Source organism: Asterias rubens, chromosome 19 (genome assembly GCF_902459465.1).
Source record: "Asterias rubens chromosome 19, eAstRub1.3, whole genome shotgun sequence".
Lineage (NCBI taxonomy): Eukaryota > Metazoa > Echinodermata > Asteroidea > Forcipulatida > Asteriidae > Asterias > Asterias rubens.
Genome location: NC_047080.1, coordinates 7,857,483 through 7,885,482, shown reverse-complemented (window position 1 = coordinate 7,885,482; position 28,000 = coordinate 7,857,483). Strand labels below are relative to the sequence as shown.

The 28,000-nt window shown below is 40.4% G+C and overlaps 1 protein-coding gene across 1 annotated transcript; it reads right to left on the bottom strand.

The window, feature by feature from the left end:
* Window positions 1-6: 6 nt before the first annotated feature.
* LOC117303502 (glycerophosphocholine phosphodiesterase GPCPD1-like) lies at window positions 7-27,879 on the bottom strand. The gene is made up of 18 exons (XM_033787726.1): window positions 27,825-27,879; window positions 25,070-25,227; window positions 23,785-23,924; window positions 22,827-22,868; window positions 21,552-21,784; window positions 20,943-21,053; window positions 19,194-19,350; window positions 16,543-16,693; window positions 14,806-14,869; window positions 13,430-13,522; window positions 11,914-11,988; window positions 11,064-11,115; window positions 10,105-10,172; window positions 8,958-9,020; window positions 8,529-8,665; window positions 7,701-7,836; window positions 6,479-6,639; window positions 7-655 (listed from the first exon to the last, which is right to left on the bottom strand). Exons 2-18 carry the CDS (start codon window positions 25,219-25,221, stop codon window positions 589-591), a joined length of 1,902 nt encoding a protein of 633 aa, XP_033643617.1. The 5' UTR covers window positions 25,222-25,227; window positions 27,825-27,879; the 3' UTR covers window positions 7-588.
* Window positions 27,880-28,000: the final 121 nt, after the last annotated feature.

The window sequence follows — 28,000 nt, the reverse complement described above, 5'->3', positions numbered from 1 at the left end:
GTTGCGAATTTCTGACGTCAACATTCGTATCGCAATCGTATTTGCAGAAAGTATGAACCGGGCTTGATAAGACCTACATTGGCAGTCTCTCTAGTTTGTCAACATGGCTAGATACCTCATTTGGAAGAGAACCAGTACTTTATAATCTGGAGGTCGCAGGTTCAAGTTCCCGCTCTAGTTAATTTTATTCTGCGAAAAATTATTTTAAAATAGACCAAACCATTTTCTATTGTGGTTCAGGATTTAATATTACACATTGTACACAAATTATTAGCGCGTATTATGCGTTCAGTAAGCCTGTTACAATAACCCTGTTTTTAAAAAGGGTTATTTAAACAACTTATAACAGTATTTGGCATCATTAAAAGTGAAAATTACAAAACACAAACCCAAATCCAATAAATACAAAGCATTCCTCAAAAATTAAAACATTAAAACTCAATAAATATATCCCTGCTGAAAAAAACTGTAGTACGAGAGAGAAACTTAACCACATCACATCAGGGCCCAATTTCATAGAGCTGCTAAGCACGAAGTGTCCAGTGCCTTTAATGTTGTTTTGTTTCTTCGACTGTTATTATGCAACAGTTAATTTCTTGGAGCACCCTTTTCTTGGAGATAGATGTTTGGGCTGTTTTCAGGATTCAAGCTTACCCTGAAATTAAAAAAGTACGTTGTATTTAAGTGAAAATCAAAAACCAATGGCGCAAATCCATCTCAGAAATCGTTTACCTTTGTTAGTTAAAAGTTCTACTCAGTGAATATAGTGAGCTAACAGAATAAGGGACGCTGGGTGGCAGACAAACCAAACAATTTAAATGTTTTAGGTAATTCTGAGGGTGCGCACAGCCACACTTCTGAGATCAACAGATTTTCTAGTAAACTGCCCCCCCCCCCATTGACAATTGTTGATATGATGAAGGAATCAGATTTTGGATGAAATTCTTGGATCCAAATGAACTGGATAAACTTCCTTTGGAGTACAACGAACATGGGTATTTGCTTTTCTCATTGTACATGGGACCCTTTTGGGGATGAAACTTGATCCAAAACATTGGGAGTGAGGTTGTGACTTCTCCCTTAGGAGTTTATGCAAGACACACAACTTGGTAATTGCAGAAATGAAGAAACTTCATTCATTGTTTAGTATGCTTTAATTACAGCCACTTCACACTGTTCCACTACTCGGAACTCTGACACATGACCGCAGTAACATTTTCAAACTCGTGACTCATGACTCAGACTCAAGCTTGACTCAAGTGACAGCACATTTTTTTTTAGACCCAAATGATTAGGGTTCCAGTTTAGAAGGACTCGATATCGAGGACTGGGAATCAAATACAAGACTACCTAATAACAATAACAACAATAATAATAATAATAATAATATAATAATAATAATAATAATAATAATAATAATAATAAATATAATAATAATAAATGGCGACGAGACAAGGAACACTGCTTCAGATCGGCTCTCGATTCTATAGAAGATAAATATTGTTTCCCGCTGTTTGTTTTGCACCAAAAGTTAACTCCTTGTTGGTACTACTTGGTAGACACCGCAGGGTAAGTTTGAAGGCAACTAGTTAACACCTTGTTGCTATTTTTGGTGGAAAAAGGTTGGATTTTTTTCGTATTCGGAAAACTTTCTACAACGTAGACCGCACCGTGTGCATTGAATCAGTGAACGGACGCGCGCATCATCCGCGTCCTTTGGAACATCTTGATTACAACCAGTGTTAAGTCTTCGTAGGGTTGGATATTCTACAGCGTTGCTGTATGTAATTCTCCCTGAAACTATAAACTTTCTCACAATTTTGTGATGTTAATAATGAGTGCTATGGAGCATCAATTCAACGGTGAAAGAGTGACAAACTCCCAGAGAGGAAGTCCTTCACCCGATCTGGTTGGTATGCCTGAGCAGGTGCTACCAGATCGTATCCAAACTGCTCACAACGGGATTCGTGGTGGAACCAAGAGAAAATGGAGTAAGAACGATAACAAAATTGCGATGGACTGTTATATTAAGAGTGAACCGGACAAGAGAGGATACAGAAGGAGAATGATAAGCCTATGGCAAGATAAAGGAATGTTTGAGATTAGTGAGCAGCGTCTTGCAGACCAGATAAGTACTATCAAACGGAACCAGTGGTTAACCTATGTGGAAATTGAGGAGATGAGGAGGATAGTACAAGCTGAAAGTGATGGAACAGATATTGTTAACCACCAAATACCAGAGGAGGCGGCTGCTGCTAGCTCACAGAGTGAAGATGAGGTGAACCAGCCAGGGTTGCGAAATGGTCAGGATGATGATGGCATCGACGATGAGGAGGGCATAGAGTTCACGGAGGAGGAAGTGCAGATTAAGGCTAGGCTTCAAGAGGTGATGGAAGCGACGAAGGGGTCAAACGGGTGGAGTATTCCAGCTTTGCGCCGGGTCCCAAGGAAAAGGCTGACAGAAATGTCAGCCGTGGTAAGTAAACTCCTTGGGTCGGTAAGTACGGATAATTTATCGGAAACTAACCGTCTTATTTTTGCAGGGGCAGTTGTAGTAGGGGAAAAGTTAGGGGTAGAGGTGTCTCAACAAGGGAACAGTACACCATGGTGGAAACGTCGGCTGGAGGGTCAAATTAAAGATTTGCGAAGAGATCTCAGTAGAATAGAACAAATGAATAAGGGTTTATTGAATAGTTCAGACTTAAGGAATACAATTATGACAAAGTACAACGTCAAACGTAAGGGTGTGAGTGTTGTAATAGAGGAGATTAAGCAAAGGGTTAAGGCTAAGGCTGCAAAAGTGAAGAGGTATGACGACAGGGTTAGACAATTTCACCAGAATAGATTATTTAACACCAATCAGCGTCAGTTGTTTAAGGAATTGGATGGGAAGGCTGACAGCATGCAAGCGGTTCCGAGACCAACAGAGGCAAAAACTTTCTGGGGTGGTATTTGGGACAAACCAGTAAAACACAACCGACAAGCGGAATGGCTAACAGATGTGAAAGATGAATTGAGAGGGGTACAACAGCAAGAAGGGTTCCAGATTGACGTGGACAAGGTTAAGAGACAGATAAAGAAGGTGCCAAATTGGAAAGCCCCGGGTATGGACCATGTGCATGGGTACTGGTTGAAGAACTTCCGTAGTTTGCATGAGCGAATGGCCCTACAATTGCAAGACTGTCTAGTACAGGGTAAGGTCCCATCTTGGATGACTGAGGCAAAAACAGTGCTGATCATGAAGGATGTCAAGAAAGGTAACATTGCCAGTAATTATAGACCAATCACGTGCTTACCTGTGATGTATAAACTCTTGACCAGTATGATTGCAGAAGACCTATATCGCCATATGGATGACCAGCAGTTGTTTCCGGAGGAGCAGAAAGGCTGTAAGAAGCGGTCCAGAGGTACGAAGGATCAACTTATCATCGATAAGGCTGTACTGAAGGACTGCAGGAGCAGAAAGACTAATTTGGCAATGGCGTGGATTGACTACAAGAAGGCGTATGACATGGTATCGCACACATGGATAATGGAATGTCTGGATATGGTTGGAGTGGCTGATGCAGTAAAAAGTCTTTTAGGTGAGAGCATGAAGACGTGGCGAACAAATCTGACAGCCAACGATGATAATCTGGGCAAGGTATGCATAAGAAGAGGTATTTTCCAAGGTGACTCTCTGTCTCCGCTGCTGTTTGTTCTTGCGATGATGCCCCTGTCGATGATTCTAAGGAAGGTGAGTGCAGGTTTTGTAATGAAGAAGGACGGATGTAAGATCAACCATCTGCTTTTTATGGACGTTTGCGAAGAATGAGGCCGAGATCGACTCTTTGGTGCAGACCGTCAGGATTTTCAGTGATGACATTGGGATGCAGTTCGGTCTGGAGAAATGTGCTTCAATGACCATGAAGAGGGGGAAGAGGGTACATTCCGATGGCATTGCTCTGCCAGATGGTGCACAGTTGAGGGCTTTGGGTGAGGAGGAGAGTTATCGGTATCTTGGTGTACTTGAACCGGACCATGTCCTTCACAAGGAATCAAAGGTAAGGCTGAAGGCAGAATACATCAGGCGTGTAAAGAAATGTTTGAAGTCTAAACTAAACGGGGGGAACATGATTAAGGCGATTAACACATGGGCCGTGTCTTTGATGAGGTACAGTGCGGGTATTGTCGAGTGGACTAAGGAAGATCTAGATGTCACTGACAGGAGGACAAGAAAACTAATGACCATGCATGGCATGCTACACCCGCGGTCAAATGTTAGTAGACTCTATCTTCCGAGGTCAGAGGGCGGAAGGGGGTTGCTTAGCGTGGCGGACAGTGTTAACATCGAGCACAGAAGCTTGCATTGTCATGTCAGGAGGACCGAGGAGAGCTTGTTGAAAGTTGCACAAAGGTACACGAGGGCAGACGAAGTTGGGCCGAAAGAGTACAAGAGGGAAAGGAAGGAGGAAAGACATCAAGATTGGAGGAACAAACCACTTCATGGCCGGTTCTTGAGGTGTACTGAGGACGTGGCCAGCAGCAAGTCATGGAATTGGTTAAAGAGTGGAGAACTAAAGAAGGAAACAGAGGGCTTGATTACTGCGGCGCAAGACCAGTCTCTAAGGACAAATGTAATGAAGGCAAGGATAGAGAAAGCAAACGTCTCTCCTATGTGTAGAATGTGCAATAAAGCAGAGGAGACTGTATTTCATATTGTTAGCGAATGCAGTAAGATGGCCCAGACGGAGTACAAAGGAAGACATGACAAGCTGGCCAAGGTGATTCACTGGGATCTGTGTAAGAAGTATGGTGTCAAAGTACTTGCGAACTGGTACGACCATGTTCCGGAGAAAGTTGTAGAGAACGACCAGGTCAAGATCCTATGGGACTTTAACATTCAGACCGATCATGTTATACAACATAGGCGTCCGGATGTTGTGCTATTAGATAAGACGAAGAAGATGTGTCATCTCATTGACATAGCGGTGCCAGGTGATATAAGGGTAGCTTCGAAGGAGATGGAAAAGATCGAGAAGTACCAGGACCTGGCCAGGGAACTTCGTAAGATTTGGCAGGTAAAGGTAAAAGTAGTCCCCGTGGTGGTTGGAGCACTTGGCACCATTCCCAAAGCACTGGGGAAACATCTAGATGAAATAGGGACAAATGTGAGGGTAGATCTATTACAGAAGGCAGCGCTTTTGGGAACAGCGAGGATCCTGAGAAAGACCCTTGAGATCTAAGGCTACGGGACGTAGCCCGGCTCGAGGAGTTACCGGCACAAAGGAAAATGAGATCTTTCTTTTGCATGCTGTGATAAAATGAAATAATAATAATAATAATAATAATAATAATAATAATATCAATTTTTATTAATATTAATAATATAGCGCGTTTATCACAGTCAGAAGGGCGTATAAAAGCGCTTCTGACCTTATTACCCCTGGTAGGTGGGCCATATAATTCATTCCTTAAACCATCTCAGCCCCCAGGGGAGTATACAGCCGGTGCTGCGAGTTCCAAGCTAATCATTCACATAAACCAGATCTGCCCTACAGGTACACATGTACCTATTTTACCCCTGGGTGGAGAGAAGCTTATGGTTAAGTGTATTGCTCAAGGACACAAGTGTCACAACCAGGATTCGAACCCACATCCAGATGACCTAACCACCAGAAACTTGAGTCAAATGCTCTTATCTGCTCGGCCACACAACACCCTGCGATACCTCAACCACTATCCCCAGCCGTGACACTTGTGTCCTTAAGCAAGACACTTATAACCATTGCTTTGTCCTTCGGATGGGATGTAAAGCCGTTGGTCCCATGAGTGGTGTAATGCGTGTAAAACCCTGTCCACTTATCAAAAAGAGAAGGGGGTCGCTGCAGTGTTCCTGGCTGTGGCTGCTGTATGCGCCGTAGCACCTTGTAAACCCTTATAAGGTGCTAAACAATTGGGTCTCAGAATTCATCACTGCAATAACCTATCTTTCTGTAAATTTGTTTATACTCAGCGCTTTGAGTACCTTGTTTGGTAGATATTTGCGTTATATAAGACTTCAATATTAATAAATAGGGTAGTTGGCCTTAGCTTTCGATCCAAACCGGACCTTCTTCAGAGGCATAAAACAAGTACAAACAAATGCATATCCATTTATAGAAAAAGAGAGGGGAAAGGGATTAAGGGAAGGATCCAGAGAGAAGTGGGAAAATAACAGCCAACAAAGTTTCTACTTCAGAAACAATTGGTGGCTATGAACCAACAGGAGTGAAGTGGCGAGGACAAAGGATGTTTAGTATGAAAGGGTGGATTACTGGACCATAAAAGTGGTAAATGCATTGTTCGATAACAATGCAGGGAGACATGCTTGCGGTGTGTGTCATCACCATTACAAGCTTCAATCACCAGAAGTTCAACATCATTGACACTATGATTAGGGCTGTTGAAGTGGATAGAGACTGGGTACGGTTTCTTCAATATTAATATTATAACCTACCTGTCATGTATAATGCCTTGTACACCCATGTCTTTCAGTGACTTCACAAGGTCTGGCCTGTTGTTGTCTTCACCCCAAACAAACACCACCAGACCCTTATCATTTGCTGCTTTGAGTATTGAAGGCTCTCGGATGACATCGTCATTATGACACACCAACCCCTACAATTATAATAATAAAAATAATAATAATATAAATAATAATAATGGCTTCTTATACAGACAATATGACCTTTGTTTATAATAAGTGTGACCTTGCACATTCTTTGGCTAGCCTGGCAGGCAAGATACTGCACCGATCATATGGGAAAGTTGACATTTTGTGTCATAATTTCCACATTAATCCAAGAGTTATGAAAGTAAAAGCTGAACAAGTTTTGAGATGTGCCCCCTTTAATCATATCAAAAGTTGATACGAATAAGACAGTACAATCTCCATAAAATAGGAGATTTTATGTTTTCTTCCATTAGGCTGTGTACAAATTGTGCCTGCAGGAAGTCCAGGCTCTTTTGTAAACATGTAATGTCACAGGTCACATCGTCTATAGCACGCATATCCGTCAATCAGTGGTGCTGTAACATACAGTATTTCCTGCAAGATGTGGGACTACGTTTGAATTATGAGACCTAATCCTTTGATAGCACCATGTTATATTTTACAAGGTGCTTTAGGGCAATGGGAGACTTTCTGGGACGATAGAGGGCAGCAGACTTACCGGGTAAATCCATTGTTCTCAGAATTATGCGCATGTTCAGAACTACGTAAACAATGGAAATTTACCCGGTATGTCTGCTGCCACCTAGCGTTGGAAAGTCTCCTATTAGATGCCGATCAGACCAGGAACACCGGGGCGAACTCCTTCTTGTTACGATAAGTACACTGGGTTCTTACACGTGCATTACACAACACACGGGATTATAACTGGTAAATATGTTTTACATGTACATGCTAAAAATGAATTGTCTCATTAAAAACGAAAAATTATCTTTGTGACTTGTTTTACTCATTTCTCAAAAACTACAGCACCTCAGCAAGTAATATTTTAGGGGAAGCTTTCTACCATCATTATCTTCAAACTGTGTAAGTTAATCTGTGGACATTGTGTTTTGTGTCCAACAAAAAGTACCCAGACAAATTAACAATTCCTTGCTATATTTAACATGAAGTTCGAGGCCTGAAATTATAAATCACTGGTCCCTATACATTCAGAAACAGTACTTACAGCCATCTCTTCAGACAGAGCAAACCACATTGCGTTGGTCACAGTGTTACTCCGAGGGTCTTTGTAGCACAAGTATTTGTCCGTCCTGCCATAGTTCAGATAATGCACTGGGTACTTGTTCTGCTTCAGACGTAACCTAACACCAATCCAGAAAAAATGCAAGTTCACAAGAATATTAATTTTAACATCAAGCAATAAACCACACAAGGAAAGTGACTGGGTAATAGTTTAAATAATTTGGGGTTGAACAGAGACAAAGTGCACTTATCGAAAAGAGAAGGGGTTCGCCCCGGTGTTCCTGGCTGTGGCTGCTAAATGCGCCGTAGCATCTTGTAAACCCTTATGAGGTGCTAAATAATTGGGTCTCAGAATTCATCACTGCAATAACCTATCTTTCTGAAAGTTTGTATATACTCAGCGCCTTGAGTACCTTGTTTGGTAGATACGTGCACTGTATAAGACTTTGATATTATTATTATTATTTATTATTAAATTTCTTAGAGAGGGTTGTACCGTAAACTTGGGTGTGATCCCCGACTACACGGCAACTAACGGTTGTATGGCTTCTGACTGGCTACCAGACCCAGCCCCCAAACAAAGATACTGACAAAATAGGGAGACCGCAAACATAGGGCTAGAGTTCAAGTGGGAGAGCGCTGCCATGCTAAACCGATGGTCTTTGGTTCAAATCCCAATCTATTTACTTTTGTTCAACCCCAGTGAGTATTGTTCAGACTGTTGTGAAAAAGGTACAAAAACAGTTCACGGACAGAAACACAGAAATATTTTTTAAATTCTAGCCATGAAGTGGTTTTTATGTATACTTACATAGTGCAAATTTCAGGATCAAATGCTGAGAATACAATCCTTCTGGCCCCACCGTGCCTCAGCACAATCTTAAGAATAGCATCAACAATTGTATTTCTATCTGGAGGTGGGAAATCACTTTCTTTGGCCTCATCCTCCTGTGAAATTAAAAGGATTGGAAAAGGAGACTTAACCAAAATTGTTTTTCCCCTGCATATTTATTACACTAATCCAAATAGTACATGTACCCTGCCATGGTCACAGATGTGATCTAGGCTGTTGAGAAAAAAAAAAGAACTCTGAGGGCAAAGTGTGAAAGCATGCAAGCTCGAAAACTTGCGAGCATGACAATTTTTGTTGTTGTGTGTTTGGGGGGCGTTAAACAAAAAAAACAGAATTTTTGTTTTAAGGGCAAACAAAAACGGTGTCACTTTTGATTTGTCTTCTTACCATAGTCATTGGGTACTTGACTTCAATATTGGCTCCACAGTGGATTGGTAATGCATGGAGCACCTGTCAGACAAACACATAACAACATCCCTCCAATTAAATACAGAGGACAATTTTAATTTCAATTTCAATTTTAAACATGCACTTCTTTTGTAACTGACTGCAGGCCTTGCACTTCAGCTGTTAGTAAAATACTCCACCCGGCTTGTAAAATGTGCGTGTACTTACCCCCAGCAAGTTTTAGTAGTAAAGATTTTAAATATGAATTGTCATTCATGGATATTTAATGTGTCGTACAGTTGCCATAGCACTAACGAATTTCAGGAGGCTATATTTCAGACTGATTGTTTTCATTGGTGGAAACGCAACTGTACTTGGCATAATTCAATCAAAAGAAATTATAAAGCGCTAAAATCAAAGTTTGCTCTTAGGCGCTGATGTATAATGGGCACAAACAGGAGAAATGTTATTGATGATACACCTCCTAAAACAGGTGAGCTTTCAGGAGTGTCTTGAATGTACGCAGTGAGGTGGTATCTCTGATGTATTGTGGAAGTTTGTTCCAGATTCTCGGTCCGGAGTGTCTTGAATGTATGCAGTGAGGTGGTATCTCTGATGTATTGTGGAAGTTTGTTCAAGATTCTCGGTCCGGAGTGTCTTGAATGTATGCAGTGAGGTGGTATCTCTGATGTATTGTGGAAGTTTGTTCAAGATTCTCGGTCCGGAGTCTTGAATGTATGCAGTGAGGTGGTATCTCTGATGTATTGTGGAAGTTTGTTCCAGATTCTGGGTGCGTATACAGAAAATGATCTATCGCCAAAAGATACACAATGGTTCTAGGCTCAACAGAGTGTGGTGAACAGGCGGCTGATGATCGAAGTCGTCACTGTTTTAACAGTGTTATTACACCATCTTGCTTGTACTAATAATCATTCAGTTATATTAAAATTACATGTTTGTGCTGCCAGTTTGGCTACACTGTATATTTCGTTTTGGATGTGGTCAGTTGCCAAATAAAAACAGCGTTTAGACTGTGACAGAAATTAAAAAAAACCTTGCTTTGTTGTACTTCATAAAGTCTGAGCATAAGTAAAAATAAATGATTTTATAAAACCGCTTTCCAACTAGTTTCGTAACCCCAGCCTACCTGTTGCAATTCTGGGAATGGTCTTATCTCTTCTGGCCAATCAGCTTCACTCAAACTACGAGACTTGCCTTTACAATAAAAACGAAGTACAGAAATAAATGGTGTTTGAAGTTTTGCATGGTGTGAAAAATAAGAAGTAACTAGAAATACTAACTAGTAAACTTGCGGGTACAACCATGGATAATATCTCTCTTTAGAGAGTGCATGGCTCTGAAAAGAGCCGGTGTGGTCTCGACGTGTACAAGATATTTTACACATGGGTGTACTCGCAAGTTTACTATTTAGTAATTATAGTTACTGCTTGAAGTACAGAAATCTTTAAGCAATGGTAGTACATATTGTGTAAATAGGATAAATAGATAAATTAATGTAAGATCAACAATCTGCCGTTTATGGATGAGTTGTTTGCAAAGAATTCAATTAAATTCTAAACTAGACTGGCCAACCCTAGAAGAACGCAGGACCCCAACAGACTGACGTTCCAGTACAAAACAACAAGAAACATCTTTGCATTCGAGAGCAAACAACTACCCAAACCCTCAACTAGATCCACATGTAGCTGCTCTTAAAACACACCTTTTATCTCATTTCATACAAGGACTGCTACAAATTCTCTCTCATACCACAAACAATTCCGGAGTGGAACCTTTTACCTGCATCAACTAAATGAAGCCAGGACCCTCAAAGCTAGCCTGGCTAAAATTAATATAAAGGACATCCAAACCCGTGCCCACCCATTCACAAGCTAACTTACTTTCTTTCTATGCTACAAACACTACACCCGCGTGACTAATATAATATCAAAGTCTTATATAGCACACGTACCTACCAACAACTCTGGACAGCGCTTAGTATATAGAAACTTTCAGAAAGATAGCTTAATGAAAGTTATGAACTATGACTGTAACCCTTATAAGTGTTTACGCAGTATTTAAGCAATAGCACTGTGTAATTCTTACCCTGTTTGGAATGATAGGGTGACACCTCATCAACCACAAACGGATAACCTTTCTGCAAAAAGAAAAAACAAGAAGAATTATATCAGTGCTCAAATAGTGCTTTAGTCCTAAACAAAATCCATCAGCATGTTTTGTTTGATTCTTTTGGACTATGATGTTAAATAGTTTGATCCCACTTCTGACACCACTAAAGATGATACAACTTTGTATGTTCGAGGTTATAAGTCGAGCTTTATTCTAGATTACGAGAATTAACTGTTACATGCGAGCGGCCAAGTTATTAAGTGATACTATGCATCGTGGGAAGTAAACACTAGACTTGAGTCAGTCTGCTAATGGCTTACTACTACCACCCAAAAGCATTTGAATCTGGGAAATAGTTCATGTATGAATCGTTTCTCAGAGTTCTGAGGGTTGGTGTCTGTCTGTTTGTTAATGCTGCAGCTAGAGATGCAGTTAGTATCCGCTGTGATCTCAGTAAACAATGATGGATTTAACATTCTTGTGAAATATCATGACCTTTTTTTGAAGCTGTCTTTTCAGCAGGTAGACATTATGTCCAGCTGAAACTTTCACAAATAAATTTGATTGTATCTTTCTTGAGAATTTCGTCTTTAAATCAGCGTAACTTTGAATGACAAAATCAGTCTATGGCACTACCTTTATGCCAAAGTATACATCGGTGTATATGGATAAAACCATAATTAATATTTTGTTATAGTCAAAAGAAATGTCTGAAGGGTTTAGTGGTGGTTCAAGCAAATCTGATCTTGAAAAAAAAGCAAAAGTTAAAAGTGATAATAACAATGAAGTTCACGGTTTTATTCAACATGAATGACATGTTACTTACCCGAAGTGACCTGAGTTGATCCAGTGTCATCGCCCAAAATGGCAACTTAAGTGGTGCTGAACTGTCTTTTGATGTCTGAGCAATAATAACAAAACAATAAACTAACATGATTAAAGGCACTGGACACTATTGGTAATTACTTAAAAATAAATGCTAGCCTAAAATCTTAATTGGTAACTAGCAATGGGGAGCTGCTGATAGTATAGAACAAATAGCATTTCAAACTTCTCGTCATTGTTTTCAAATGTATTCACTCTACAGCACCTTCATATCTTCAAGAACTCATTTCTTTCAAATCATCCGCCTATGCCACCCGCTCATCGTACGACAAAACACTTCTTCACATCAGTAAAACTAAATCACGCGCAGGAAATCATGCCTTTCAAGCCGCTGCTCTCTGGCTCTGGAATTCCCTTCCCCGTAACATTCGGGAAGCCAACACACTGGAACGGTTCAAAAATATGCTCAAAACTCATTTATTTGTTGAATCTGGCCATTTTTTGTTTTTGCTTGTACTGTTTTTTGTTTGTATCTTTGTCTTTGCATTGTTTGTTTCTTTGTATATTGTAAAGCGCCCCGTTCTTTGTGGGGCGCTATATAAATGCTTTCATTATTATTTATTATTATTATTATTATTAACATTGTGAGAAACAACTCCCTCTGAAGTAACGTAGTTTTTGAGAAAGAGGTAATTTCTCACTCAAAGACTTGGCCTGAAGCCTTTTTCAGGCATCTATAAGGCTAGGCATCTGAAAGCACACAAACTTGTGCAACAAAGGTGTTTTTGTCTAGCAACTTTGATGACCAATTGAGTCACAGATTTGATATTTTATGTGTATGCTGGGACACACCAAGTGAGAAGACTGGTCTTCGACAACCAAAGGTGTCCAGAGAAAAGGCGTCACAAAGAAAAGTATGTCATAGAAAAGTAATGAAATATGTTCAATGAAATGTAAAAGAAAACGGGACGGAAAAGGGGATGAGAAATGGAAAAGATCATAAATGAAAAGAGACAACTTATTTTGCTATACATTTCCTATTCAAGGTGATATTAGTGGAGTTTGTAAAATTGGCCTCTGAACATAACTTGTACTGTTGTGTCAGATAAAGTACGTCACAATTGAATGTCGAAACCATGAAGTCACAATATGTTTAAATAATTTGGTAATGAGATAACTAAAATACATAAAAGTAGCCTTGAGGAGGCAGGTAAAAGAGAGTAAAGCCTGGTTCATACTTCCTGCTAATGCGAATGCGATGCAAATTTGACGTGAATTTGACGTCACAACTCTGTTTTTGCTGCAATAATCGCAAGAGAGAGTTGAGCACCACTCAACTGCTGCAAATTATTTGTTGCGAATTTGTGACGTCAACATTCGTATCGCATTCGCATTCAAAGGAAGTATGAACCAGGCTTAAGAGCCATGACCCTTCGAACCCAAGGGAATATGAAAAACAAAACAAAAACTGATCAAGCACAGAAGAGAAAACATTTGAAATTGTGGACGATACATACATCTTTTGTGGTCAGTTTAGCTTCACAGTCATGATAGACAATCGGAACATGATCCTTGGTTACGTTGACGTCAAACTCTACAAAATCAGCACCCTGGAAGAAAAGAGAATCATGACAGAGGAAGATGAAGGATTCTGATGAGAGGAAGGTTTAACATCAAAATCACATGAAATTGCAATAACAAATAAATTTTGTAATAATAATAATAATAATAATAGTAATAATAATATCAAAGTCTTCCATATATAGCCCATGTATCTACCAACAAGGTACTCAAGGTGCTTAGTGTATCAGTTTTACAGAAAGATAGAATATTGAATTTTGACTCGGACCCAATTATGTAGCACCTTATAAGGGTTTACAAGGTGCTACGGTGCATTCAGCAGCCACAGCCAGGAACACCGAGGTGAACCCGTTCTCTTTTCGATAAGTGCACTGGGTTCTTTTACGTGAGTTGCACAACACACAGGACCAACTGCTTTATGTCCCTATGAAGGACGAAGCAAGGGGTGACTGCCTTGCTTAAGGACACAAGTATCACGTTGGATAACATGTTTATCTGCAAATAAATTTGGAAAGCCGTATGGCGGACGCATTTTGTTTGTGACAGCAAGACGGCTGACATTTCTATCAACCAGACTTTCCATTGTGAGGCTGCGGCACAGGCAGTCAACAACCGTTACACGCTTCTTTCATACCAAAAGTGACAACAGGTTCTGGAAAACATGCTTTGTAAAATCCCTTTTCAAAGGTTATTGTACATCCCCTGATTCCAGACCTTACTCTTACACAAAAACATCTAATTCCTAAACTAACTACGAGGACCTTTGTTGTATTTCCTTTGTCCAGTTATGGTTTCATTGTGGCAAGGATATTTTAAAGGAAATCGGTTACTCAAGAAGCTCCAAAAAGATCCGAAAAATAATAAAGCTGCCAGGACACGGAGAGTTTTATAAAGATATATGCTATAGAATGCAGGAGGTTGAGGGTTTTGAATCCCACAAGAGTATTGTTTGAAGCTTTGCATAGTGTGGTAAAATAACAAGAAAATATAAATAAATAGTGAACTTGCAGTTACAACCATGTGTAAATCTCTTTAGATTGAGTGTTGGCTCTGAAAAGAGCCGCTTTGGTTTCTCAGAGCCAACACTCAAACAAAAGAGATTTACACATGGTTGTACCCGCAAGTTGACTATTTATTTATAGTTTCTTCCTATAACCCACCAGAGTAGTTTGCCTGTAGATTTTTTTCTCCACAAAGACTCGGCACGCATGACTTATTACACATCCATGAATGGTAAAACCAAAATGAAAATACATGGATAAAAACATTGCTGTTAAGTTTAGTTTGGAAGAAAGAAAATGTTTTATCTTACGTGGAGTGCACCCTTCTGGAAAGCCCTAATAGTGTTCTCTGGAACATGAGAATAAACAGGAATACTGAAAAGAGAAAATAAAATCTTGGGTTACAAATGAACAGGGAGATATTAAAGCCATTGGACCCTTTCGGTACAGAAAAAAAAGAAAAAGTTCACAGATTTACAAATAACTTACAGGGTTTACAGAAGGTAGTGGTGAAATACTTCTCTTGAAATATTATTCCATGAAATGCTTTACTTTTTGAGAAAACAGTAAAACAATATCAATTCTCGTTAACGAGAATTACGGATTTATTTTATACACATGTCATGACACGGCGAAACGCGCGGATACAAGGGTGGGTTTTCCCGTTATTTTCTTCCGACTCCGATGACCGATTAAGCCCAAATTTCCACAGGATTGTTGTTTTATATAGAAGTTGTGATACACGAAGTGTGGGCCTTGGACAATACTGTTTACCGAAAGGGTCCAATGGCTTTAAAGAAACTATGCATAATTCAGTTCTAATAATTTAATTTATTTAGTTTGCTTTTGTGGCTGAGGTTTTGCGATTCACGCTGAATGCACTCATAATTTCAAACAAGAGAACAATAAAATCCTGGCGCTTTTTACATAAACATTGTTATCTTATCTTCGTCTAGTCTGGGTTTTATAGTGACAATGATATTTGGAAAAGAAAATGGTCACTCTTGAAACACCAAAATGCTCTGAAAAAATAATACAGCACAGAGGCACTCTTTTTTTTGGGAACAACATGAAGTGATTTTAAAAGTAACATTGTCAAATATGCAGAAATTCCCCATTAAAATAAAATAAAAACCATTAGTAAATCATCCTTAATTGTATTTAAAGGCAGTAGACACTATTGATAACTACTCTCATTGTATGAAACAACTCCCTCTAAAGTAACATAGTTTTTGAGAAAGAAGTAATTTTTCGCGAATTTGATTTTGAGACCTCAGAATTAGATTTTGAGGTCTCGAAATCAAGCATCTGAAAGCACACAACTTCGTGCGCCAGGGGTGTTTTTTTTCCAATTATTATCCCGCAACTTCGACGACTGATTGAGTTCAAATTTTCACAGGTTTGTTATTTTGTGCATATGTTCAGATACACCAAGTGAGAAGACTGGTCTTTGACAATTACCAAAGGTGTCCAACGCTTTAATAAATAATCATTAATTTTATTTAATGATTTTTGGGGTTCAACGAAGAATTGACTAGAGTGGGATTCGAACCAAAGACCTCCGGATTAACGTGCCGGCGCTCTACCAACTGAGCTATCTAGCCCTATATTGGCGGTGTCCCTATTTTGACAATATCTTTGTTCGGAAATTTACCCAGTCAGTTTCCCTTGTGGTTTATATTGATATCTGAATCAAAAAGTCGCATCCCCTTAAGGTGATCCCCTAGCTGTGCTTCCCAGGTTGTATCGTAGTTTGGGTGTGATCCCTGGCTACACGGCAGTTAACCGTTGTATGGCTTCTGACTGGCACCCCGAACAAAGATATTGACAAAATAGGGACACCGCCAATATAGGGCTAGATAGCTTAGTTGGTAGAGTGCCGGCACGTTAATCCGGAGGTCGTTGGTTCGAATCCCACTCTAGTCAATTCTTTGTTAAACCCCAAAAAACATTTCAAAATTTGCCCAGTCAGTTTCCCTTGTGGTTTATATTGATAATTTTGTTTAAGAAAATTTTAATCAGAATGAATCAAATCTGGTTTTTCTTACTCTTGAAGAAGTGAGCTGTCTCGGTGTGACCTTCCAAAACCACGATGACTTCCGTCCAAGGTGGCTCTGTTCCATTTCCAGTGGGTAGAGTAAGACACCTCCATGTTGCACAGGGATGATGGGGACAGAGGGTGAATTACTATGGAACGCACTGGGGAAAGAACGTAAGGAAAGATCAAAAACGATATTCATGAATTAAACATTTTTTTTAATTTCTAAGGTGGCTCTGTTTCATTTCCAGTGAGTAGTGTAAGACACCTCCATGTTACAAAGGGATGATGGGGACAGAGGGTGAATTACTATGGAACGCACTGGGGAAAGAACGGCAGGGAAAGATTAAAAACGATATTCATGAATTAAACATATTTTTTAATTTCTAAGGTGGCTCTGTTCCATTTCCAGTGGGTAGAGTAAGACACCTCCATGTTACACAGGGATGATGGGGACAGAGGGTGAATTACTATGGAACGCACTGGGGAAAGAACGGCAGGGAAAGATCAAAAAAGGATCTTCATGAATGAAACAGGTTTTAAATTTCTAAGGTGGCTCTGTTCCATAATAATAATAATAATAATAACAAATTCTTATATAGCGCATTTCACAATAAACCGTATCAATGCGCTTTACATTAGTCCCCTGGTCATTGGGCCAATAAACATCCCTTTAATCTTTCTCAGCTCCCATTAGGGAGTATACAGCCCCGAGCTGCCGTGGCGCTCCGAAAGCTTGTCATTCACAATATCAACCTCTACCCTCGCAGGTACCCATTTATACCCCTGGGTGAAGAGAAGCAATTATAGTAAAGTATCTTGCTCAAGGACACAAGTGTCACGACCGGGATTCGAACCCACACTCCGGTGAATTAGCACCAGAACTTGAATTCGATGCTCTTAACCACTCGGCCGTGACACTCTACATTTGCAGTGGGTAGAGTAAGACACCTCCATGTTGCACAGGTATGATGGAGACAGAGGGTGAACTAATATGGAACGCACTGGGAAAAGAACGGCAGGGAAGATCAAAAAAGGATTCATGAATTGAACATTTTTTTAAATTTCTTTTAAATGAATCAAAGATGGTTTTTAGAAGATATGGGATTTGAAATAGTATTTTACTAAGAATAACACATGTAGAGGAGCACATCGAAAACGCAGTAAAACACAAATAATAATAATAATAATAATAATAATAATAATTGAGTTTGGTGCTCTTAACCGCTCTGCTTTGGCCATTCTCCAAACACTATTTATATTGGAGGGATAAGTTCCTAGAACACAGTCTGTGAGTATTATCTTGCACTTGAACCCTCATTTTATCCCAGAAATATTGTGATTTGCATGGCTACTATTTGAATTGGGTAATTGTAAACTTGTGTATTGCCAGCCTCGTGTGTGTGTGTGTGAGTGAGTCTGTGTACCCGTTAAAACCGGGGACCTATGACAAAAGAGGACAATAGGTCCATGGTTCAGGAAAGGTCCACGGTTGGAAAACGTGTACAAAACCAATGGGAGCTGTTGCAAAGAGTATTAAACAAAAGAAGGACAATAGGAGTACCACGGTTGCAGGCATATACACACTTTTGTGTGGGTGAGTAGGTATACACATTCAAACCGAGAACCTATAACAAAAAAGAACAATAGAGTATAGAGTCCACGGTTCGAGAAGGGTCAACAGTTAGTAAAAGGTGTACAAAACCAATGGGAGCTGTTGCAAAGAGTATAAACAGAAGAGGTCCACGGTTGCAGGTGTATACAAGCTTGCGTGTGTGTTTGTAGCCAGGCTCATGTTGTGATGACCTTTTGTGACCTTTAACTTCTGTTTTTTTGATTGACATTGCTGTGCAGTGCATTGTGTAACGAGTATATTAATATTTAGGGATGTTAAATTTGCATTGGTCGATAAACAATGTTCATTTTGGTTTGTACCCATATACACCAATGTGTGTTAGCACTGTATACTCAGTACTTACCCGAGTTCTGTGAAAAAAAATCACAGGCTTATTACTCGGGTGGGATTCGAACCCACGACCTTTGCAAGTCTAGAGCAGTGTCTTACCAACTAGACCACCGAGATTGCCTGGTGGCTAGAGGCAGTCTGAATCCTATGTTTTAGCAGCGGGTACTGCAAACGATTTAAAGATGTTAAATTTGCATTGGGGATAAAGAATATTATTTTTACCCATATACACCAACGTGTGTTAGCACTCAGTACTTACCCGAGTTCTGTCAAAAAAAAACCACAGGCTTATTACTCGGGTGTGATTCAAACCCACGACCTTTGCAAGTCTAGAGCAGTGTCATGACATTGCTCTAGAATTGCTCTTGTGATTCTATTCAGCAGAGTGTGGGTTTGAATCCTGGTCGTGACACCTGTGTCCCTGAGCAAGACACTTAACTATAATTGCTTCTTTCCACCCAGGGGTAAATGGATACCTGTGAGGGCAGAGATGGTTCTTGTGATTGATTTAGCCGAGTAGCGCAGATTTGTTGCATAGGCTGTATACAGGGAGCTAAGATGGTTTAAGGAATGTTTTTTTGGCCCAGTGATCAGGGGTAATAATGTCGGAAGTGCTTTGAGACACCCATCGGGTGTGAAAAGCGCTATATAAAAACTGGTTATTATTATTATTATTATTATTATTATTATACTACCTGAGAGCACTCCTACAATCTTTGCACCAAGGAGAACAGGCAGAACTTGCTCTTCCGTTGCATCACTCTTGACGTTACTTCCCAGAAGCCAACTCTTTCCGTATAAAGTTGGACCGTTTGACTCATTGTCACATGAATAGAGATCAATTGTGAACACCTATTTACACCACGGAAAGTAAAAATGATGACAAATTGAAGCCGTTAATATAATAATAAGAATACACATGATGATAATGACAATAATGAACATTTGTATTGCGTCCATCCATTGACCATACTCCTAGGCACGTTTAACAATTAGAAAAATATAAAAACTATAACAAGCGTTTGTTACATCCAGCCACCATAAGTCTAGTCAATCTATGGTTTGAAAAAAATTATGTGAGAAAAATAAAATGTCTACCTTGTAAAGGGTGTGCATACATATTTTAGGGGGAAACATTAATGTTAATTTATGCAAGTTATGCATGTTTCCCCTGCTTACTTGTTTCTACTTTTTTGATATGTTGTTTTAGAGGGTCTCAGGAGACACTTGCAAAAAAAGCATTTCTGTTGCAATTTTGTCTAGGTCAAGCCATATTTTGGCATAGATTGACTAGACTACATGCATTCTACCAGTAAATAAATAATCACTGCAGCTTAGGAGCCTAATGAAACCTGTACACAACTATGCTTGCTATGAACTAGAAACACCAGGGTACGATAGGGTAGTCACCAATGTTGTCACCGAGCGGTTAAGAGCACCGGATTCAAGCTCTGGTGTTTGATCAGCAGAGTGTGGGTTCGAATCCCGGTCGTGACACTTGCTACGTAAAATTGGACGGGTAGTGTTTTCTGCTCTACCAGCCAGGCTTTGAATTGATGATACCCAAGCCTACATCCGTATGGACTGTAAAAGGGGTAACCCTGTTTCAGCCCTAGGAGTAAACTAGGTGGCAACGGTCTCTGGACAAAAATAATTGTAGCCCACACCTTGAAATGGCCTTCATATCAGGCCTTGTGTGTCTGGCGACTTGTATACAAAATATATATATATATATATATATATCAGCCAACGACTATTTTCAAATGAACCCTACAGCAATTTTAGCTAGCTGGGAGGTGATGGATATTGGTCAGAGTCTGTCAATTATGGCAGGTTGCTCCTTTGGAACAGGGGCTACAATAGCATCTTTCCAAATCTGTGGAACAACTCCATCTCTAAGGGAAGAATTGAAAATATCAGTCATAGGCAAACTCAGTTCACATGCAAATTCTATGATGATCTCATTGGGAATGTTGTCTGGACTAGTGGACTTACAAAGATTGATTTTACACAGTTCACAATACATTTCCCATTCTTGAATTTGGGGTGGAGGGTTCGCTGGAAGGAACGTTGGTGCAAAGTGTTGATTTATCTTATCTGCAATAGTAACATAGTCTGAGGGTAGAACATCAGGGACACTAAGAGCTGGTTGAGCTTTTAGACGACTAGCTAATAACTAAATACCGCGATGCTATTTTGCTGGTTGAGTTGCCTTGAAAAACCGGATTCTATCCAAATAAAAGAAGTGTTTAGCCTGAGAAATAGATCTGGCAACAAGCGTTTTGTAGAAACGCCACTGAAGCAATTTTCCCTCACAACAGAATGCCTTTTGTTGTCTGGCGATTAGAGACTTAACAGCAGGTGTAATCGATGTCCCTTTGGAGGAGTTTAATTGTCTTTGTAGGAAAGTGAATATCAATTGCTGAAAGGGATATGTTACTTACTACTGATCCTGGTTTCATGCTTTGTACGGAGTAGATAAAATAATCATCAGAGTTGATTAGTCGACCTCCAGGCCGTTGTTCATGTGGCTGGTGCTCCTCAGAGTTCAAAACCTTTGGAAGGATTGAAAATTTATTCGTAAAAAAAATAGTAAACAAGAATGGTGTTGACAACACAAATGCCATGCTGAGATTGGAGTTGCTACACCAAGTCCTTTTCGAGTTATTGTTTAAGACATAATGACCTTAATACTTACCTGATGAGGGGGTCCGAAAACAAAAGGCTTCTGGGGGATCCCATGGGGGATCCCATGACTAATCCACAAACCAAGTGTGGAGTTGATACGCCAAGTCCTTTTCGAGTTATTGCTCGGGCAACATTTCTTTTGTTTTAGCCATAATGAGCTTAATATTTATCTGAGGGGGGTCCAAAAATAATGGATTCTGGGGGATCCCATGACCAACACTCTGCTGATCAGAAAGACCAGAATTTGAATTCGGTGCTCTTAACCGCTCAGACACGCCACTTTTGCTTGTGCATGTGAGAACCCTGAACTCATGAGGAATATATACATTTACTCTTCAAAAACTCCTGAATTATAATAAACTCACTCTGATTAGCACTGGTTCTGTTTTACAACATGTCTTCATTCTCTTTGAAGGAGACTCCTTTCCAGCCCCTGTCTGTTGCCTAGACCCAGTGTCATCCTGGGATGAGGCTGAGATATGAATACTGTATGCAGACACACCACACCCAGCTGCAGGAGTGAAGGAATCGGAGTCAACCATCAGGCGATATTCTGAATGGGTTGTTAGCCAGCCTCGCTCAATCTTACTTACTCCATCTGAAATTGGAAATAATGCAGATTACTATACCTGATTTTGGGGGTTGAACACAGAAAAATTGGCTAGAGTGGGATTCAAACCAAAGACCTCCGGATTAACGTGCCGGCGCTCAAATATCTTTGTTCGGGGGTGCCAGTCAGAAGCCATCCAACCGTCAGTTTCCCTTGTGGATTACATTGAGATTACTCTAACTCATACATATTCATGACTGAAAGTCAAAATCTGACTCTTACTGGTCAATTCTACATCACGTGCCAGTTGCTATCTTTGCTGTCTACCAACTGCGCGCACGAGTTATCCAAACATGGTCGATACGCATGACAAGTAAAACTCTCGCCCCGAACAGCTAGTCTACTGCGCTTTATGATCATGGAACTGTTCTCTGGGGGTGTTGTGAGCATGCGCGTTCATTGCGCTATCGACATCCAACACATGAACAAACTTATCCTGTTGCATTATGTTTCACATTCGTCATTTCCCCTTGCTCCGAATAATAATGTACCAGTACATGAAATATAGTAAAACAAACATAACATGGTTTATTTCGGGTGAATAGCATTCGCAGGAACTAGTTTGTAAACTTCCACAATCTTGGGGAGCTAAAAATATAGACTGTTCACCCTAAAACCATGTTATATTTGTATACAGATACCAATTCTAGTCAAAAACTGTGGCCATGTTCAGACAGCGTACTTCAGCTATCTGAACCATTTTAACTTTGCAAACAGTGGGAGATGCTCGTAAAAATACAACCACCTTAGTTGCGCTCAGACAGCTCGAAGTGAACCAGATACGGCTTATCTTCGGTTTTAAGAGGTTACACAGCACAGTGACACACAAAACAGCATCCACTACAAGGGTGTACAAAAGATGCTTTCTTTCACTATTTATGGCGTGTTACACACCACGTCTTGGGGAAGGTGCTTAGTGGATTGGTTTGTTGCTAATGTGTGCTTTTGCTAAAGGTCTAAGTGACTGGGAATGGCTGAGTTGATTTTTTTTAACAAACAAAATGTGCAACCAAAGAAATGCAATACTCACCAATGGTCCCAAAATCGCCACCATTAACTGTAATTTTTTCACCTTGCAAAGAAAAAAAAACAAAGACGGTTTAAAGGCAATGGACACTACTGGTAAATACTCAAAATAATCCTTCTAGGATAAAAACTTGTTTGGTAACGCGAGTTACAGCCCTCCAAGCTAATCATTCACATAAACCTCTGCCCTCACCAATACCAGGATACCAGGATTCAAACCCACATCCCGATGACTTAAAGACCCTGGACACTGTTGGTAATTGTCAAAGGCTAGTCTTCACAGTTGGCGTATCTCAACATATCTCAAACAACAAACCTGTGAAAATTTGAGCTCAATCGGTCATTGAAGTTGCGAGATATTAATGAAAGAAAAAAAAACCCCAAAAACCTTGTTGCACCATGGTCACGCAAAGTTGTGTGCTGTCAGATGCTTGATTTCAAGACCTCAAATTCTAAATCTGAGGTCTCGAAATCAAATTTGTGGAAAATTACTTCTTTCTCGAAAACTACCTCACTTCAGAAGGAGCTGTTTCTCACAATGTTTTACACTATCAACCTTCCCCATTACTCGTAATCAAGAAAGGTTTTACGATAACAATTATTTTGAATAATTACCAATTAGTGTCTACTGCCTTTAACCACCAGAAGGTGAGCCAGATGCTCTTATCCGCTCGGCCACGGTAACCCACATGTTGACGGAGAATGCTGTGTTATCATCCTGGCTATGTGCTCTCTACTTGTAATTAGTCCATACAATATGGGGCATGGCTACATGGATTGTTTTTTTTTATTGAACAATAGATAATATTTCACAGAGCAAGCAAAGCCTAAATGCCCCTGGTCATTGCCTCCGTGCCCATCGAAATGTTCGAAAACAAAATGTTAATTTCCCTCATAGAAGAGCTCACACGAAGGAAAAACTGCCTTGCCCTTACCAGACCAAAGTATAAGGGCCAATTAACCTTGTGTAAGCAGCGTGCGTGGGATTCTGGCCGACTCCCATTGAAGTACTCTGACTGCATCCGAGTTACCATGGAAACTACAGATGGCATAGCGATACTTTACTTCTCTGTCTCTCGGCAAGCTCACCACAATGGACCAACTGAAGATAAAAAAAAAAAAAACCTAAGGTTGAGAAAAGAAAATCTGAGAGATTTAATACAAAATTTGAGGACGTTTATTCAACATGTCATCATGATCATCATTCATGTCATTATGCAAAGACTGTAGTCTGTGCCGTCTCATACTCTGATTGTAATGGGGGTGGATTCCCTGGGTCTCCGCCAGGGTTGTAGCTAGACCAATTTTAGTGGTGGTTTTATAAATCCATTTTTTTAAGTCCACCAAGGGCGAGCAGAATCAACAAAATTATTTCTGTTTAATTATGGGGCCATCAATGCTGAAGTCGAGCTTCAGGCATGATGCCTGGTTTACAAACTGTGTTCTTTTTTTTTGTTATCAGCTGTGTCTCAGATCAATGCATAGTGGACAATGTTTTGATTTATTATCTGGGAAATATGTGCTGTGTGGGACAATGTATTTTGCTTAGAGTGCTGGGCAAAAATTATTTGTCATGGGCAAGGCCCGCCCAGCACCGCCCAGGACCTCGTGGTCACCTCAGGCCTGTTGCAAGTTATTTTTAGCACCTCGCAGTGAACTCACGTTATGACAAGTTTGATGGTCTTGTGTTGTACAAAATAAGATGGTCAACTATTGACAACGGGCAGTCCACACAAGATTTGGTCGACTCACAAGTTCAGTTGGTCTTAATTGTTTTTAATGCCAACATTTTGTTGTGGTGCATTGGTTTTATAACCACGTCACGAGGGTTTAATAGCTCATATTCTTCATAGAAATGTTACCATATCAAACTTGCTAATCGATTTTTAAAAACCAACAAGTATGGGAGTATACTGCTGTGCCTCAAGCTCAGTTGGTAGAGCATCTGCCAGGGGTCTTGGGTTCAAATCCAAATGAGAACTATTTGATTTTTCTCTCATCCCATGTTTGGTTATGTCACTTCTACATGTATGGTGATTATAGGCGAACACCATACCAAATATTTACTAATGTATAGCCAGTGAAAATAGTGGTTTCAGGTTTGAACGCTGAAGTATCACTAAGGTTGCTGGCTATGAAAAGAGAAAAGACTAAGATGTGTTAATCGCTCCGCCGTCAGGAGGATGGAGGGTTACGATTATTGTAACTAAACTGAGAAATGATGTTTCAACCTTTTTTCTAACTCACCTGCCCTGCTTGACTGCTCCATCATGACTGGACATACGGATGACCTGAGAGACTGACCATTGCCCGAGCTCTGATGCATCACCCGTCAGGCATACTATCTTGTCCTCAGCTAATGCTGTCGTCTCAACATGAAAGTGCACAGTACACGTCATCCTAATCTGGCAACGGGATTGAGCAGTGATGCAAATCAGTGTGGGAAACTAAAAAGATGGGAAGGAGTGAGGGGAAAGGTGATTTTGGATCTGGATCTGGATAAATATTCGCAAAGCTCTAGTTACAGCCGATTACGAGAAGAGATGATGAAGAAATTTCAGTTTTAGATGTGAGAAGGAGGAAAACCCAAGAAAAAACCCACGTAGTCAAGAAGTAGTGACTAAAAACCCAATCCACATAGTGCCCCCGTGGGATTCAAACTGGGGTCACAGACTGGTTGAAGCTGAGGCAAGACACCAGGGGCCAATTTCATAGAGCTGCTTAAGCAAAAAATTTGCTTAAGCACGAAAATAGCTTATTTTACACATGTTACATGCCAAAATTCCATGCCATATACATTGCTTATGACTAGTATTTAGCTGTTGTTTACTTAGCATAACAACTGAGTGGAGTCTTGGCCAGTAATCTGATTTTACTAAGCAATGATTTTTTTTGCTTAAGCAACATTTTGTGCTTAAGCAGCTCTATGAAATTGGGCCCAGGGCCCAATTTCATAGAGCTGCTTAACAGTTAGCAAATTGTTTTGCTTAACGTAGCAAAAATAATTGCTTAAACCATGGAGGAATGTACACATATTTCAAGAGCTTAAGCACATAAACAAACAGCGCGCACACGTTTTAGATCGTTTGCTTAAGCAAAAAAGAAGAAGGTAGGCCCCCTACTGACAAAATGGCGGGCGATATAAATGCAGAGTGGCGATAAAAACAAATCATCGCTTTCTCTGTCTTTCATGTACTATTTGTAATGGTTCAAAGCGCCCCTTGAAAGGTTAACACACTAACTTGAGAGTAAATAAGAAGATAATACATTGTACAACATTTCTGAAGCATTTTAGAGACTTGCTTACTGCGCTACACCTACCATACAAACACACATAAAATACACACCGCTGCGCGCCACAACAACGTATTGCAATTATGTTGCACTGTGTGTGTGAAGGACCCAATTGCATAGGGCTGCTTAACGGTTAGGAAATTTGTTTGCTTAATGTAGCAACAAAAATTGCTTAAGCCTAAACCTATTTCACGAGCGGTTGCTAGTTTAAGCACGTAAACAAACTGTGCACGCAACATTTTAGATGTTTGCTTCAGCAAAAAGGAAGAAGGTGATGACAAAATGGCGTGCGAAATAAATGCGGAGCGGCAATAAAAAAAGTCATCACCTTCTGTGTCTGATATGTATTCTTGTTTTATGGCTTAAAGTGCCCCTCGAAAGGTTAACACCTACCATTCAAATGAAAAATGAAAAATGTGCTAGGTGCGCCCAATAAGCACAAAATCGGCCTACGATTGGGAGTTTGAGCGTGTGAAAGCAAATCTGCAGCGAATTCTGCGAGGCTGTTGCAGAGAAATAACCACAGTCTCAGACTTAAAAATCAAGTCTATTCTCCATCAGTGTCATGGAGGAAGGTTAGGAAACTTCCAACGACCTCCTTTTTTTCCCACCTGAACTTCTAACACTCCATCTGTGTAACGGAATTATTACGGATGAAGTTGGAGGGATGGAGTTCGGCTTGCACCAGAGCAAGCGGGAGTTTGCGTTTTTTTTTGGGGGGGGGTGTCTCTTTTTTTCCCCCAATTTTTACGGATCTCTTTTTTTTTAAACACTGTGTATTTTTATATTTTATTGTTTGTTTACTTCCTAGATGGTTTAATGGTTTAATATTTTTATCGTTCATTGTCATGCGCCTTTTGAACAGGTTTTCCTGGAATAGACCGATCCAGTAGGCTCACACGTGTGAGCAAGAAAATGTAGGGCTCTCCAATGCCTTTCCGCACAACTCTGCCGCGTGCGTCAAGATACGCGCACCCATGTCGGACCTTATTTGTTGGACCTTTGTTGTGTTGTGATTGGTCAACTAGCAATGGGGGGGAGCTTATTGGATCGGTCTATTGGCGCAGTATAAATAAATGTTTCTTATTATTTAATGTTATTGATTTTTTTATCATAACGACTAAAGTAATACTCACTCAGTCCAGATGAGCTTTGAAGATTCTTTGGCAGTTTGGGGGATGGGGTTCACTTCTGTCCCTAGCCCCACTTGTGTGGCCAAGGCTACAATCCCGTCCATACCTCGTTGGGCCCCCCTGCCCCCCCCCCCCCTTTTCAATGTTGGTTCCAATTGCCGACTGTGTTCCGAGTTACAGCATTGAGCGGGGGGGGGGGGGGGGGCGGGTGACAAATGTTGAGTGGGAAATGCACAGGGAACCATCAGGAAAGGGTGGCCCAATCAAGCTAGCAGGATTCAGCTAGCCTTGGCCACACAAGGGAGAATATTCTGTCCCCATTTGGGTGGGGAAACGTAGCGTCATGATGATGGGTCGAACCATGGACATGATGGAGGTAGAATAGAACGAACCTGTTTACGTTTCAGTCAGGGCCGTATACCGAGCGAGAAGCGTAAAACTAAACAGGTTCGTTCGGTCAAATCAGATACAGAAAGGAGACGGTGTCAGGCCCACATCATTATTAATATTATGATTATTTATTCGGCATTCACCAAGACAATCATGGCGCTACACGAACTTTGGTAAATACTTACGAAGAAGCAGAAAAGTAAGGATGATCTTTCGAAGTTGGGCGGGCAACCTCTCTGAACCCGAGATTTTGTGATTTTGTTGCTTGAAATAGCGCCCTCTTGCAGATCCATCGGAAACTTACGTAGACTTGATTCAAGTCCCGTTCTCGTGCGAAAGTTCCCTAAAGCATACCCGCCGC